This window comes from Zosterops lateralis, assembly GCF_965231275.1.
Source record: "Zosterops lateralis genome assembly, chromosome: 2".
Lineage (NCBI taxonomy): Eukaryota > Metazoa > Chordata > Aves > Passeriformes > Zosteropidae > Zosterops > Zosterops lateralis.
The window spans coordinates 92,273,407-92,288,503 of NC_139763.1; the positions used below are offsets into that span (position 1 = coordinate 92,273,407).

Below are 15,097 nucleotides of genomic sequence, written 5' to 3' on the forward strand. Positions count from 1 at the left end.
TAGGAGAGGCATTCAGAGGAAGAGCCTGCACTTGGCTGGCAAACGCTACAAGTTGTATTTATGCTTCAGCTCTTGGCAAGCTCGGCAGAAGTAAGGGCTGCAGGAATTGGATCAGAGCTTCATTCCCTATGACTCCATTCTTACTCATTAGCTGGCTATAAACAGAGTTAAACAAACCAGTCCGCACTCACCGCTCAGTGTTTTTTATAGTTTGAATTCCTACAGATGCCACAGATCCAACTGTGGATCTCAAAGCACTTGAAAGCAAGTTGAGTTTAGCCTCACAACACTCCAGTGAGGTAGGTATGACAGTGGTCCCCTGATATTGCATGGAGAAGGGAAGCAAGAGAGACCCTGAAAAATGCCACTAAAAATACCAGAACAGGGAATATCCAGGAATCATGATTCCCCTTTCAGTCTGTCCTCACCTCTAAGCAGGCCGCAACTCTAAAGAGACCCTTTGAGAGTCCTCTCATAAAGATTTCATCAGGCATAGCATTCATGCTGCTGATATAGGGAAGAGCATTTAATGTAGGAGTTGGCCCCTTTTTGGCAGCAGGCAGAAAAGGCAGTGTTGAACCACAGCACAAAGATGAAGCAGTAGACCCAGACTGAGCACACACTGCTTCCGTCTGGTTCTCCATGTGCTAAAGGATTTAACAAAATTAAGACATGAGTTTCCTGAGCAGATACTGTCAGACAACCCCTCCTGATGAGGCAGGGAAAAGGAAAGGGGTAGGAAATCCTGGGAAAGTAAAAAAGTTTTGCAGACATGCCTGTGACAAGGTGATCTCACGTACATGGCACACCAAGCCCCTGGCAAGGTGGTTCTTGTTCTGGCTTCACAGAAATGAGCCAACTCAGCCACAGGCTGTAGCCTCCACACAGCTATTAAGTGCTCCACAGGCTCCCAAGCTGCTCCCAGTCTCTCCCACCCTGCTAGTTATGCACATCATAAAAGCCAGGTGCAGGCATCTTCAGGAGAGCCAAGTGTAAGATACTGTATGTTCTCCTTCCTTTTTTTTTTTTTTTTTTCTTTTAAAGGAATAAACCAACCTATTTTTTCAAAGTAAAACACTGTGAAGGCCACAGTCAATAAAGAAGTCCCCTATACTGACTACTAGAAAGCCTAATCTGCAAAAAAATCTCAAACACTGAGCTTAGAGAAGGGAAAACACTACCTACTTCCCATCCTTTAAGGGCAAAGGGCATAATCCCATCATGTGCCATGCCATCTAGTTTCTTTACAACCACATCTGGTACATTACATGGACTCCAAAGGATCCAGGAGAGTACCATGTGCTTGTAAGAAAGGCACAGGAAACTGAAGGTGTCATTTGGATGGGGAATCATCACTTTGGACCCTCACTCACCAGGGTGTTCCCTTGATCCCAAGAGGAATATCCACAGGTGCTGTCAGACATGCATCTCCACTGCTGCTGAAGCTGGAAGAGGATGGACCCTCCTGCCCTGTCCCCAGCATCCCTGTTTAAGGTGGCTGCTCCTTGGTGGGCAGCAGCCAACCCACGTCTGCTGTGGGAAGGGCTGGGAAAGGCCAGAAGGGACAGGAGGGGCTGTCACAGCCCTCCTCAGAAGACTGTGCAGGCTGGCAATGAAAGGCACTGACTTACACACTGCTGGAACTAGGGCCTTCTTGTTAAGACATCCATATGGAGGGCAGGCCAGATCCTGCCCGATAAGGAATATTTGCATGGCAAAAGAGTGAGCAGAATGAATTGATCATTTACATTCACATTCAGGTCGATGCCAGCCTTGCAGCTGGCTCCAGTCACTCCATGCTCTGTGCTGGCAATCAGACTTCAGACACTGATTGAAGCTCGCTGTTAAAAACAAACCTTCCAAACTCAAGTGACTAAATTCACACATGAAAGCTGCACTGGTGGGCGAAGGCAGCCTCACAAACAAAACTGCATCTCTCAGAAGCAGATCCCAACGCTGAGCAGAAACTCCCACAGCACAGCAAGGCCAAGAAAGGCAGGCAGATTTTTAACATTCAGGCATTGTTTGGTATTTCTTAGCTACAGCTGAAGGCGTATGGTGGGGAAGGACTCACTGCAGTGTTTCCAGAGCTCAGAGTTCTCCAAAGCAAGTGAATGGGGAAGGGGTCAGCCTTTCCCTGGCTCCTCTCCTGAAGGAGGGAAGTGTTTTTGCCCGTCAAGACGCACTTGAAGCTGGCTAGAGAGGGAGGGGCACATTCCTGCCTGCACCCCCTTCCCCTCAAAGAGGCTGTCAGATGTAGGGAGGGTCTGTAATTTACTGAGGAGGAGCCAGCTACTTACTGACCCCGTCCCAGTGCAAATACACAGCCCTTGCAGGTGCAAAAGGAAGCAGCAGTGCCTGGAGAAACACATTCAGAAAGCCAGACAGAGGAGACAGAAACAGGAAACCTTGGGTGTGCCTGAGAAAGATGCTGACAAGCAGGACAGAGGGACGAAAAAGAGATAACAGGGAGCTCTGACATGAAGAACAACTTCACTAACAAGCACTGATTAAGGAAAAAAAATTGAAAAGCTGCAAATGGGCTGATCTAGTTCAAGACAAGCAATTTCACAGAGGGTGAAACCATCCTATTATGCCCACAGAGGTCCAGCACTGACAGAAGAGGCACACAGAGAGAAGAAGAATAAAGAATAAAAGTCTCCTCACACCCCCATCCTTTGCTATCCCCTCCTCCCCAAGTGAGCAGGGACTGGGGCACCCTGTGCCAGGAGATTTCTGTGGGGGACAGGTGAGCAATGAGCCTTCAGGAGCAGCCACAGGTGGCAAAAAGCAGAGATACAAGGATGCAGGCGTGCACGGTGTAAGGCAGTGCTCCAACAATAACTCTGACACTGCAGCTGTGCAGAGAAAGAGAGCGTGAGATTTACAGGATGCCTGGAAAGAGGGGCAAAGGAAAACCTGTTCTGTCTCCAAGGCTGAGCTAACTGAGCCAAGTTGCCCTGTTGCCTCTTAAGATACTTCTTTCTAGATAAGATATCCCAACTCCCCCCTCCCCTTTCCAAATAAAGTGCAGATGGTCAAATATTACTGGTCCATCATCTGCCAGTTTCAGTCAGCATTGGGGAAATTAAACCCAAAAGCACGATATTGAAGAAAAAAACAACCTCCCAACAACCCACCCTCAAAATCCCTTAGACTGAAGTCTCAGACTGTAAGCGGAGGACAAATTTATGAGATTTAGGGTCTATGAACTCTTCTGAGAGTTTGATGAAGGGGATTTTTTTCACATTAACAACAAGGCTGAAGTCCAAGCACTTGAGGACAAACACGACGCCGTCTTGTAACCCGCTGGTGACCGCCTCCTCGCTGACCAGCGTCCACTGCTTGGAGAACCAGCGATCCCTGTCGTACTGGAGGGTTGGGCCTGGGTTGAGGTAACGCTCCAGGAATGCCTGCCAAGAGCGGGACACACGTTAGCATCAGCCCCACAACTCGTCCTGCTCTCTTCCTGTCCCCAAATGCAGCTCCACGAGCATGGGCTTGCCATGCTGCAAATTGGTTCAGCTTTCATATAAGACATCTTCTCCGCAGTCCCTCTCAGCTTGTCAGACCCAGGAGCAGACACAAACATCAGGAGATCCTCTTTCAGTCCATCCCAGCAAGTCTGCAAAGTTATAGCCCTGACTTCTGCCATCAGCACAGCCATCTGAGAGTAGTTCAGTAGAGCAGAGGTAATTTCTCCCCTACCAGCCCCCAAACCGATCCCAAAACTACAGTCCCAGACAGTCAGACAGGACAGCTGGCTCCTTTCCTTCAGGCTAAGCTAAGGTGGTAAGCAGATGTCTCCATGTTTTTCAGCCTGAGGGTGCAAAACTGAAAACAGAACGCAAAACGCCATTTGACCTTGCTTGTATTTTAAAGTCCCTCTGCATTCTTAATGGCAGCAGAAATCCCCTGCACACCTGAGCAAGGTCCCAGGTGGCTCACAATGAGAGGGTGCTATGCCCCATCTCTTGACAGTGCTCCTCCTCTCAGTGCAGTAAGTCCTGGGTGAATAACCCAAGAATAACCCTTCCTTAGGACTGTGGGGTGTTCTTAGAACGGAAGGTAGAGAGTGGGAGGGGAATTGTGTGACCTGTTTCTCTTATCATTCAGTCCCTCCTTGTGTCTGCAAGTCAACAGTCACAGTCTGGGCATGAAGCAGCAAACTATGTTTGATCAAGCAGCTCATGAATTATTAACGCTGTCAGAGAGACAGAGATTCAGGCAATAATTAGCAGTCCAAACTGCAGCAAGGCAGAGGGGGCAGAAAACCAAAAAAGATCCTTTGCAGGCTGCCACCTGCTTCATCCTGCTACCACAAGCCAGCTGGGAAAACTCCTGTGACTCAAAGCCACCCTTCCAAACATTTATTAAGCATTCCTTTTGCTGCACTGGATTCAAGAACAAATACCTCAGAGGCACTTTCAAATACAGAGAGACAGATGCTGCTGTGGAGGAAATATTACTTCCCTTCAAGACCTGATGCAACCTACACCACACTGGTCAGTTCATAGGGAGCAACTATGAAAGCCTTCACCCATCTCCCTTGACAACTTTCTATTCTGCTTGCGCACACAGATGTGCCATCCCCTTCTCCCTCTTCCCTGCAGCAGCATTAGGGAAAGCATTCATTACCTTTGGTGTCATGTTGTTGGTGATGCAGAAGGACAAGTGTTGCAAGATGCTCTCCATGCTGTGGTACTGCTGCTGGCGGGTGGTGCGAAGGTACTTCTGCAGAGCTCGTGCCATGGAGGGGAAGATGGCCTGGGCTGCTTCTCGGGGGTCCATCATCTCTCCTGGAGCTTTCTGCTGTTCCTCTGCCTGGAGGCGTTTGATGTGAGTGAAAGCCTCTTCTACCGCAACCACGAGCCTGCGGCAAAAAAATCAGGACAGCAAGAGTTATAACAAGAAGTAGGATGGGTCTGTGGTTAAGGCAGAGCCTGGGAGTCAGGATTTACAAGCTTCCTATTCCCACCTGCCATCAAGTCACTGCCTGCCACCAATTTACACAAAATCTTCTCTACTGACAGTCTGAGGGGTAGACAGCAGCTTTTCCCTCCTTGCCCAAGCCATCCAGCAGCTGAGGGCCATAAACCAGGATTAAGATTGTAAAGCCTTGAGCACTGCACTTGGTTCTGCCAGCGCAGCAGAAACATCAGCTACATGACTCAAACAAGACCCAGCTGCCCTTGTGTTTATTGTCTGAGTGCAGTGGTCCCAGCACACAGGACTGCAGCACAAAGCACAGGACAGGAAAATGCTCAGGGGGAGGCTGACCACACCCCAGTTTGCCCCAGGACACAGCCAGCTCTGACACTCCCTGTGCTCACAGGCCGCAGTCTGCTCCCATTTCCACCAGCTGGGTGCAGAGCTCGTGCTGCCCAATGACTGCCCTGCACCCCTCCACTGAACAGCAAGGGTGAAAACACTCCTCCATCTTCACTCTCAACACTGTAGCTAAAGGCATCCTCTGCAAACTATTCCTGTGTTGGCACAGGTGAGCAAACACCAAGACCACACCATAGAAGGGGAACAGATGTCTTATGACACTCAGTACTGGGCTGATTTGCAAGTGAGGGGCTACACTACAGCTAGTGAGGGAAAAATAATAATGGAAGAGCCACCCAACAGAACCCTGTGGCCCCCTGAGACAATTTTTATACTTAATTTCCTCTCAAGTCACCAGTGACTGTCCACAACGATCTCAATATCCAATGCACCTTAAAGCCAGGGGCAGCTGCCTCACCACAAGCAGAGGTATAGCATTCTACATTCAGGCTGTCCATGAGGAACAGCACAAGAAGTCCTGACCCTTGCCCCATTTTGTTTAATTTGACATGGGGGAGGTGGGGGTGGAAATCAGTTTTAAACTCCTGGCCTGAAACATCTGGCCTTATCTAGTGAGTGATGGTTTCCCTCTGACTAAGCAGTTGCTCTAACAAAACACAGCAAGTACAAGAGATGTGCCCAAGTTAGGATTCTACACTTCAGAGACAGGCAAGTTTAAATTCCTATTGCTCTGGGGCTGGAAGAGGGCCTAAAAGACAGAGGCTATAGAGCATAGGTCAGACTGAAGCAGGCAAGGAGGGGATGTAGTGCCAGCACCTTCCCAGTGAAACAAACTGCCAAAAGAGAATTCAAAACAAGCCAGCTCCTTCCAGTTATGACACATTCCTTCCAAACACAGCTCAGTTCAGGGGAGCCTGCCCATAAGCAACTTGCCTCAAACTGTCAGGTATGCTAACTACAGACTGCAATTAGGCTCCTGAGCAAACAGAGGCACTGTTCAGGCCACCTCAACAAAGCATCAACTCCGCAGCTTAAGTATGACCGGCAGAAGACATATCCATGTTCCAAAATAAAATGTAACTGCTTGTGGTCAAGTCTTTACTCCTCAATTCATTGAAAGGCAGTCAAATTGTCCCTTTGACTAGCCTGCAAGCACAAATATTCTTACCCATGAATGGGTGACACCAAGCACTCCACTGATCCTGTCCCAGGATTCCTTCAGCTGACATGCCCAGGCATGAGCAAAAATAATGGGATTTCCTGCAGCAAGTAACTACAGACTCATCAAGCACTGGACTGTTCCCTAATCCACAACACTGCATTAGCTTATCTGCCTTGTATACATGAACTCAGCTGCATGCATGTTCTCCAGATAATTCCAGTTGCAAGCTATCCCCATCCCTTGTGCATCTGGGTTCCATAAGCTTCCTCCCCGTGACAGCTCCACAGCCAGCCCCTCGTGGTGGGCTGGGGGCACCCTCCAAGCTCAGCCAGCCCCACGTGTCCCAGTCTCCCAGCAGCAGCAGCAGGGGGAACAGGGTGTCTCACCTGGCGCGGCGTTTCCTGACGCGGCGCTCGTGGTCGGCCTCCTCATAGTAGAGCTCGTTGTGGCTGGAGTCCCTGCGCCGGGCGGCCGCCGCAATCATGGCCCGGGACTGCCCCGACGCGTTGTTACCTGGGCCTGCGGGACAAGGACAGCCACAGGGGAGACAGAGGAGGTGTCAGTGCCACAGGGCTGGGGCTGGGAGAGGCCAGCACCCCACGGCAGTTGTCACACGTGCTCTGGGGCTCCAGCCTTCCCAGCCAACCCCATAACCCCTTCCCCGGTCCTCAGGAGCTCCAGTAGAAACTCTGCAAGGCAGCACAGGCTTAGAGAGGGAGATCTGGCACGTGGACAAGGAAAGTTAGTTAGGATGGAGGGTCTCACACAATATACACAAAGGCAGAGTGAGGTGAACATGCCAAGGATGCGACTTACCCCCCATTATATATGCTTTCAGTTTGAAGGCAAGGGCAGCTGGAGCATATCACATTTCAGCACCAAGACAGTGTGAGAGCACAAAAAGTGAGAAGTTGGAAAGAGGAGAGAGACAAACACAAGAACACAATGAGACATGGAGATGAACAAATGAAAGCCAAACTCCAGACAGTTATTTGCAGGAAGGAGAAACAGGATGCAGGGGACAGCAAGGTCACCTTTAGACAAAGCACAGGGTTTCTCAGAAGGGCAGATGCTCTCAGAGCAGCGGTCCCACAACGGGGTAAGATGGGGTCTATATATGCAGTAGCTTCTCATGGCACTGAGCAGCACCTGCCATTAGAGCTTCTGCTGCTGTTAACAGATCCTACACAGCCACAGGAACAGGGAAGCTGCAATCTGCTCTATAACACCCAGCCAGTCCATAGAGATGCCTACTACAAGACCTTAACTAGTGACCTTAAAATACAGTACTAAGTTCTGCAACTCTCTTGTGAGGCCCTCAGCTCTGGCTTTTCAGGTAGGGAGAGGAAAAAGATTGCCCCAGAAGAATTTACAAATTCTTCTATCCAGATAGAGGGCAGAAGTGGGTCTACCCAGAGAGAAGTGGTAGCCTAGGACTGCCTCCAAGCCACCAAGAGTTGATTTGTGCCAAACTGCTCTGAATGCCCACACTCTCAGCTGGCGGTGGTTAAGGCAAATCAATTGCACAGACACGCTCAAAATTATTCCGCTCAAGCAAGGGCAACTCTTTTTAATTTTTTTTTCCTAAAAAGCACAAACCAGATTCCAAGACAGAAGCCTGAAACTCAGCAGTGGGAAGAACAAGCACTCACACAAATAGCTTCTTAAGAGTCTAAACATTTAAGACTTTGTTTGACAGCCCTGAAATGGAGGATATGACTCAAGGGAGACACTAGCTCCCAAATTTGGGTTACATCTGTAATTTGCCTCGTTGACTAGGCCTGGCAATGAAAATCCTGGTTTTGAAGGTGAACCTCCCCAATCTGCATAAGAGAGATTACAGCAATATGTTTTTCTTTCCTGGCTGCTGCAGTATCAAATACAAAAGCTGTCAACAAATTAGGCTGCCTTAATAGCATTACTGTCTCTTTACAGAAGGGTATAAGAGACTGTCAGGCTGCCAGGGTAAGCTGCAGCCAGAACTACACTCTGCTTTGTAAGATGGATGGAATCTTCTTAAGGACATGCCTCTAAGCCTGAGATTTCCCTGTCCACAAAAGCAGCAGCATTGCACAGAGAACAGCCCAGGCAACCTGTACTGACCCAGAAGGAAAGGTAGGAGTTTCCAGACCCTAGCAGGCACACAAGCTTGACACTTGGCAAGGTCTGCCAGCCACATCTGCAGCTTGCTTCTGGTTCCTTCTCTTCTCATGAAGCCTCATGAGTTAGCAGCTTCTGAGGCACTCACACTACCAGACTGACAGTCTTTTCCTTGAGCTCGGGAGTCCCACTGTCCCAGCAGGTGCAGCAGGAAAAGGAAGCACACCAACTCCTGAAGGGATACTGCAGTGCAGGAGACAAGCCAGTAATCAGAATGGCTCACCCTGCAGCCAGCCTGGCAGGCTGTGGGGTCTGAATAGTGTGCAGACACCTGTGGCATCAGGAGGCCCTCACCTTCCCTACACCAGACCTCACTGAGAACAAGCAACTGCAATGAATGATTTCACCTCTAGAAAAAGGCCAAGCGTTTCTGTTTGCATGTCTGATTGCTTCCCCTCTCCAACACAACACACCCAAGAGCATCACTCCAGGCAGCAAAGGACACATGATGGGCAACCTGTCCTTCCCCTTCCCTCACTTCCCCCTTCCTCTGTCAGGATGAGGATATCTCACTGTAAGAATCTAGACCTCCAATTAATGTTATGAACTCAGGAGTGCTGCATGAGGTTGGAAAAGCCTTTAGGATAAGGTCTTTGAAACTCACCAAAAATGAAAAAAATCCAAACAAACAAACAAACCAACCAACCAACAAGAAAAATAAAACCAAAATATTCCACACCCATAAGGCACAGAAACTTTGTTGAAAGCAAAACAATCATGGTCTCATGTTTTTCCATATGACAGATATTCTTCATATTTCAGTCTCCACACCACCAGTGGCACACAGAGCCACCTTGCACAGCTAAGTCCCTTCAGTCTCCTCTTCCCAGCTTTCAGAGCCTTTCAATACTAACAAATTCATGGGTAGGACATGCCCTTACCACATTTTGTCACACAGCTTCAGCCATTCTTCACCACAAAAGCTTTGCTACTCAGCTCTGACTCTCCCAAAGGAATGTGCACCTCTATAAAGGCTGCTGGGCACGCCCTGCTTAACAAGCGTGGCTTTCACTGATAGGGTTTAAGAGTGTCAAATGATTAAGTCCAGTTTTCACTGCTTTAAGCATCCACATATCCATCAGTCCATCCATCCATCCGCTTGAAAACTGTTTGTAGAACGGCAAAGCTCAATGGGGATCGTTATCTGTGTTTGAATTTCCATGGCCACGGGTGAGCCAGGCACAGCTCATTTGGTGCTGAGGCTGCAGGCTGATAAGCATCACTTTACTGCTGCTTATACGGAGGCTCCTTCACTTTCCTGAAGGCTGCATGTGAAAGTAGCACAATAAACGACTGGGGAACTCATTTAAGTTAAAAGTTGTGTTTATTGTACTATCACAACTAAAGAGATGACCCAAGGGTGACAAAAAAGCAGAGGCTGCTTTACACGAGCAGTGGCACTGAAAAGTGTCATCCCACATGACAATTAAGCCTGACCCAAAAACGTGGCCATTCCACCTGGCAAAGACAAAAACTTTATTGAGGGCTAAACACATCTGTAAAGTCATCTGGAACTGGCAAACTCAGCACCGCCAGGAAGATTTCCAGCAAGAGACAAGGATTTGGCAAAGCAAAAAGGTGAGAATGTGTGCATAACAAAGCATAAAGCAAACCCAGCCCTTCCCCATCCCACTCAGTCTCAGAGACTACGTTTTACCTCACCTACCATCAACATTGTAGACTTTCAGGCCAGCCATGTGCTTGGCTGCTCGGGATTTGGAGGCTGTTAACAAGGCTGGGTTGTAGACTGTAAAATCTCGGTAGTAATTCTCCAGAACCACCAGTGCAGCTCGTTGGATGCTGGGGAAAGAAGAAAAAACAAAATAAGACAAATCCTCTCATATCGAAACAAGCTCTATTGTTGCCATAAAATATTAAAATATTAAAAAAGAAAGGAAGGAAGAATTGTGATACTCCTCGGAACAGAGCTGTCACGCCTACAGGACCGTGCAATACACAGAATATTAATTACTCTCTCTAGGACCTGAAATTTCTTTTGAGATGCAAGATAAGTATCTCTGCCCTCAGCTGAATAGGAGGATGTCAGGAAATCCCTAAACAAGGGCAGCACATGAAGTGAAGCACTAGGCTGCCTGCAGCACGGGAAATGACAGAACAAGAGCTCAGCCCCCCTCGGCAGCACAATCACTGTGCTGCAGAGACCTCGCTCAGGCTGGAGACCACAACACCCCTCGGGATTTGCTGTAGCTGGCCAGCCTGGATGGAGGGACCGGCTCAGGATGGATGCTTTTCCTCCTGTGTCATTTCCAGCCGGACCTCCTCCATCCCAGCACTGAAAAGAGTGTGATCTCTTCAGCTTTCACAGCAAGATAGGATCGCTGCCTGAGGGGTAGGGCTGCCAGGATTACCTCGGTATTGCTTGTTAAATCCCCGGCTGGGGACAGGACGAGGAGCAGTGGCACTCCCTCCATCCCTTTGAAGGGATGCCTCTACATGAAATGATGACACATGGGAGCAAAACAAACACACGCGCCGGCAGCAGGAAAGGCTCAACCCAGAGGTATCTCCCTTTGCCATCATTTTGACAACTGAGAGAGGGAGATGTCTGTAGGCACTGTTACTAACAAACAGGGCAGCATTTCAAAACAAGCCCGAGCTCTGGTGTTTAGAAATGCGGGCATCCGACTGGCAGCAGCACCCTCAGCAGATCACCAACATCACCCATTCAGCCAAGTGGAGTTTGTGCCAAGGACCCACACTAAAAATAATTTTTGTGCGTTCAAAATTAAAGTGTAATTGCCAACACATTTGTTGCCAGTTAATTGGAAAGGTCACGGTTACCAACAAGGGCCTCTCCGAAGGAAAGCAACAAAGTGTTCTCACACATGTTACAACATAGGAAGAAAACATTACAAGGACTGAAACGTGGGAAAATAAGACATTAACAAATTAAGCTCTAAATTCAGTGCTCAGCGCTACCACAGATTCTGCATGTGTTCCCGGGGGAGCAATTTAAATTTTCCTGTGCTTTGTGCTAATATTAAACTTCTGCATCACACCCAAGTAATTTAAACACACACACACACCCCACCATCCTCACTCTACAGCTGCCACACTCCCACTGATCAGTGAATTAAGCACAGATGCCAGCCCATTCAAGAGATTCTGAGAAAGAAGAACAAACCCAGACTTGTCCACTGAGTAGCTTCATCAGTCAGTACATCACCATTCATTTGCTGTGTACCTTTGAGATGACGAATTGAGCTTTTGAAGCAAATTCCATCCTTAGGATTGTTTGGAGGGGTCTTTTGGATCCAGCTAGAGCATCTTAAAGAAGCTTTACCTTTCAGGTGCCACTCTTTCATAATTCCTCACCTTATATTTCGTAAAAGCAACTCCACTTAGGCACTCAGCTACTGAATATGTGATAAAGAGTCACTAGTTAAGCAAGAAAATAATTTTTCTTCGATAAAATAGTACAGACTGACCCACTGCCAGACACAGAACAGGTGAAAGCCATTTTATTTCTCCCTGCCACACTTCTGATTTCTACTGTGTATTTGCTGCAGCCTATAAACAAAATTTCATAGAAGTGATCATGTGGCAGCAGCACATATTCCCCCTTCTAACTGTAAACATGATTAAGTTTTTCCATCTCTGCTTCCCAGGAAGATAAAACTCCATAGAATTTCATCACAAAACACAATGTTTGGAAAACTAGGACCAACTCAAAACAGGAAGATAAAAATGAACAGAGTTATTCTCTGTTAATATACTGTACTCATTTCAAACTGGAACTTCCATCCCAGCAGTAGGAAATATTTGGGAGCTCCACTGACCAACTAGCTCTATTAGGACAGAACACAATGCATCACAGCAGAGAATAATTTATTTTTATACATACACATTTTCCCTGGACCCCACTGACAGCATTATCATCAGGATGCCAGCTTTCCCCACCTAACATCCCTTCCATCCCCTCATTAAACAACCTTCCCCACCACTTCATCGACATATGCACTCAAAATCCAAACACAACAAAGCTGTTACATTGCGGCAAGCAATGATCATTGCCCTGAAAATTAAAGCCCAGGTATTTGTTGCTGATGCAAATCCAGTACAGGCTTGATCCCACACAGGAGATACCCCAGTCACACACAGGGGTCTGCTCTCTGGAAGAGAAATGCAATAAACATCAGTTTCCTGGATTTTTACCAGCCCATTTCCATCTCCCATCTAGTCCATTCTAAGCATGGAAGATTAAGAAGACAACTACAAATCTTCAAATCCTCTGTTATGGGAAAAAAAAAAAAAATTAGAAGCCGCAGACAAGTAAATTAAAAGGGTCACAATAAATTGCAAGAGCAAGGAAAAGGCTGAATCAGAGCCTCCTGGGCCGTGTTGCTCAACCTCTTCACCCACATCAAGGGGAAGCCTCGCCCTGCCCGGCTCAGGACAGGCAGCCCTGCCCCACACGGGCGCTCAGAGCAACAAGAACCCGCACCCCGAGCAGGCAGAGCTCCCTGAGCTCGGCACCAGGGCAGCCCACGCCCTTGTGCAACACCACACGCCGGGAGGAGGGAGCCAACCCCAGGCATGGGAGCATCCACAGCAGCTAAACAAACACCGAGGAATTCTGCTGTCTCCCGATAGCAACCCAGGCTTTTTAGGCTTCCCACTGCAGGGCAGACCCTGTGCCGCCCTGCTAGCGAGGTGAGGCTGCTGCAGGAAGCCGCCTCTCCACCCACAGAGGGAATGGGGGCTGGCAGCCCTCCTGCAGGCCATGTCTGGAGAGAGGCGGCCGCCTCGCAGAGTTCAGCACCACGTCGGTCACGGCATTCATTCATTCATTCCCCCCGCACCCCAGCCAGCCGCGCCGGGGCTCTCCTTTTGTTCCGCGCTTTGAAAGAATGGGGAGGGGCAGGAAGAGAACGAACACAAAGTTTCGATACTTAATCGCCCGTATGAAAGAGGTCAGAGTGAGGATCATCCCACGGAGAGGGTCTGGCAGCCCAGTGTATTCCAGGCATTGTAGCAAAGCACCAGAACGCAGAAAAAGCGTAGCTCAGAAACACAGAAATCATCACAGAAAGGCTTGGGCTGGAAGGGACCTCAAAGATCATCTCGTTCTAACCCCACCCCCACCGTGGGCAGAGTACGAAAATCAGGACACAAAAAGCATTTCCATGCAACAGTTTAAAGATCCAAAACTTATGGCACAAGTGGAAAACCCCTTGCACAATCCAGCAGCCTACTGAAAACACAGTTTTCCTTGCAGGCAGCGTCAGTCTCTACGCTTTGTTGCTCTGTGTTTTGTGCAGTTGGAGGGTTGATTGTTTCCAGTTATTACTTTTACTCCCCTGAAGAAGGCCGTGTCACAGCACGCTGCCAAGAGGGAAAGCAAACAAGCAGACCCAGCAGAAGCACAGGGTACCTCGGTGGCATTTGGCAGCAGAGAAATGCAGAGCCCTTTACTAACAGTAATGAATTAACTTTTACAGGGCATCCAAGGAAGTGGAGGAGGGGACGGTGTGACACAAAGGTAGCAACTATTTTTTTCTCTCAAAAGGGTAAGTCAGGAGCAGTTTTGCCGGAATAGTTGCTGCTCCAAAAGATTTGAATATTTACAGTCTTGCCATACTCTGCGCCACAGAGGCCATTTTGACTTTGTATTTGCCTTCTGTGACACAGCTACACTAATACTGAAATTGGCTTTCCTTAGTGAATTTCTAGGAAAACAGGCCAGGCCAGTACTCTTCAGAAGCAAAGCACAAGGAAAGAAGCCTGTTTATATCATCAAAATACTGGCTTTGGACACTGGTGGTTTCTAGGAAAAGGGGCTTGAGTTTTATGAAGTGGTGGGGGAGGGCTGGTGAAAATAAAAAATAAGGAGAGGAAAAAAAGATTAAAAGTTAAAGCCACACCTCTATGCACCTGTCACTCACATAGTTTTAGCAGTTTTGTGCTTTCCTGCTAAGCTAGAAATGTAGCCTGTCATGGTACTGTACCAAACATCAGCAGGCACTGGGAATCATCGAGGGCAGAGGAGTGTCCCATACTTTTGCAACAGATCTATGTACACATCCAGAAAGAGCTGAGCTGTTTGCTACCAGAGCATTCTTACTATGGATGCAGATCTTGCAGCATCAGGATTTAGAGTGAGCCACACACACACCTAAAATACACAGGGATAGTCAGAGGTTTGATGACTGCTGTGCTAATTGTGGGCTGAGGAAGCCTGGGGTTATTTAATCAAATGGTTCCCAGCACAGACTCCTCTCCTCCAAACAGCATTTTTTTAATATTCTCCAAAACAGACACAGTATCAAAACAAGCTAAGGTCTCTGGGCACATAAAACACTTGCCACAGCCAATTGGGAAGTTTGGCACCTCCAAGGAAAGCTAAGGAAAGATTCCACAACACAGCCTTCCAAGGAGAGTCAGCTTTGCCTTACCAGATGTCTCCAGTCTAGAACTGCATTGAGCCTGCCTACTGCAAGAGATACTGAGGTCTCCTGGGGC

At 48.2% G+C, this 15,097-nt stretch overlaps 1 protein-coding gene across 1 annotated transcript in view; it reads right to left on the reverse strand.

Annotated features, from left to right (window-relative positions):
* Positions 1-1,013: 1,013 nt before the first annotated feature.
* VANGL1 (VANGL planar cell polarity protein 1) overlaps positions 1,014-15,097 on the reverse strand; it is a 42,841-nt gene continuing 28,757 nt past the window's right edge. The window contains exons 5-8 of the mRNA XM_083855143.1: positions 10,281-10,414; positions 6,841-6,973; positions 4,639-4,873; positions 1,014-3,413 (exon numbers count right to left, since the gene is read on the reverse strand). Coding sequence (XP_083711269.1) covers positions 3,153-3,413; positions 4,639-4,873; positions 6,841-6,973; positions 10,281-10,414 — 763 coding nt within the window. The 3' untranslated portion in view covers positions 1,014-3,152. The remainder of the gene's footprint in view (positions 3,414-4,638; positions 4,874-6,840; positions 6,974-10,280; positions 10,415-15,097) is intronic.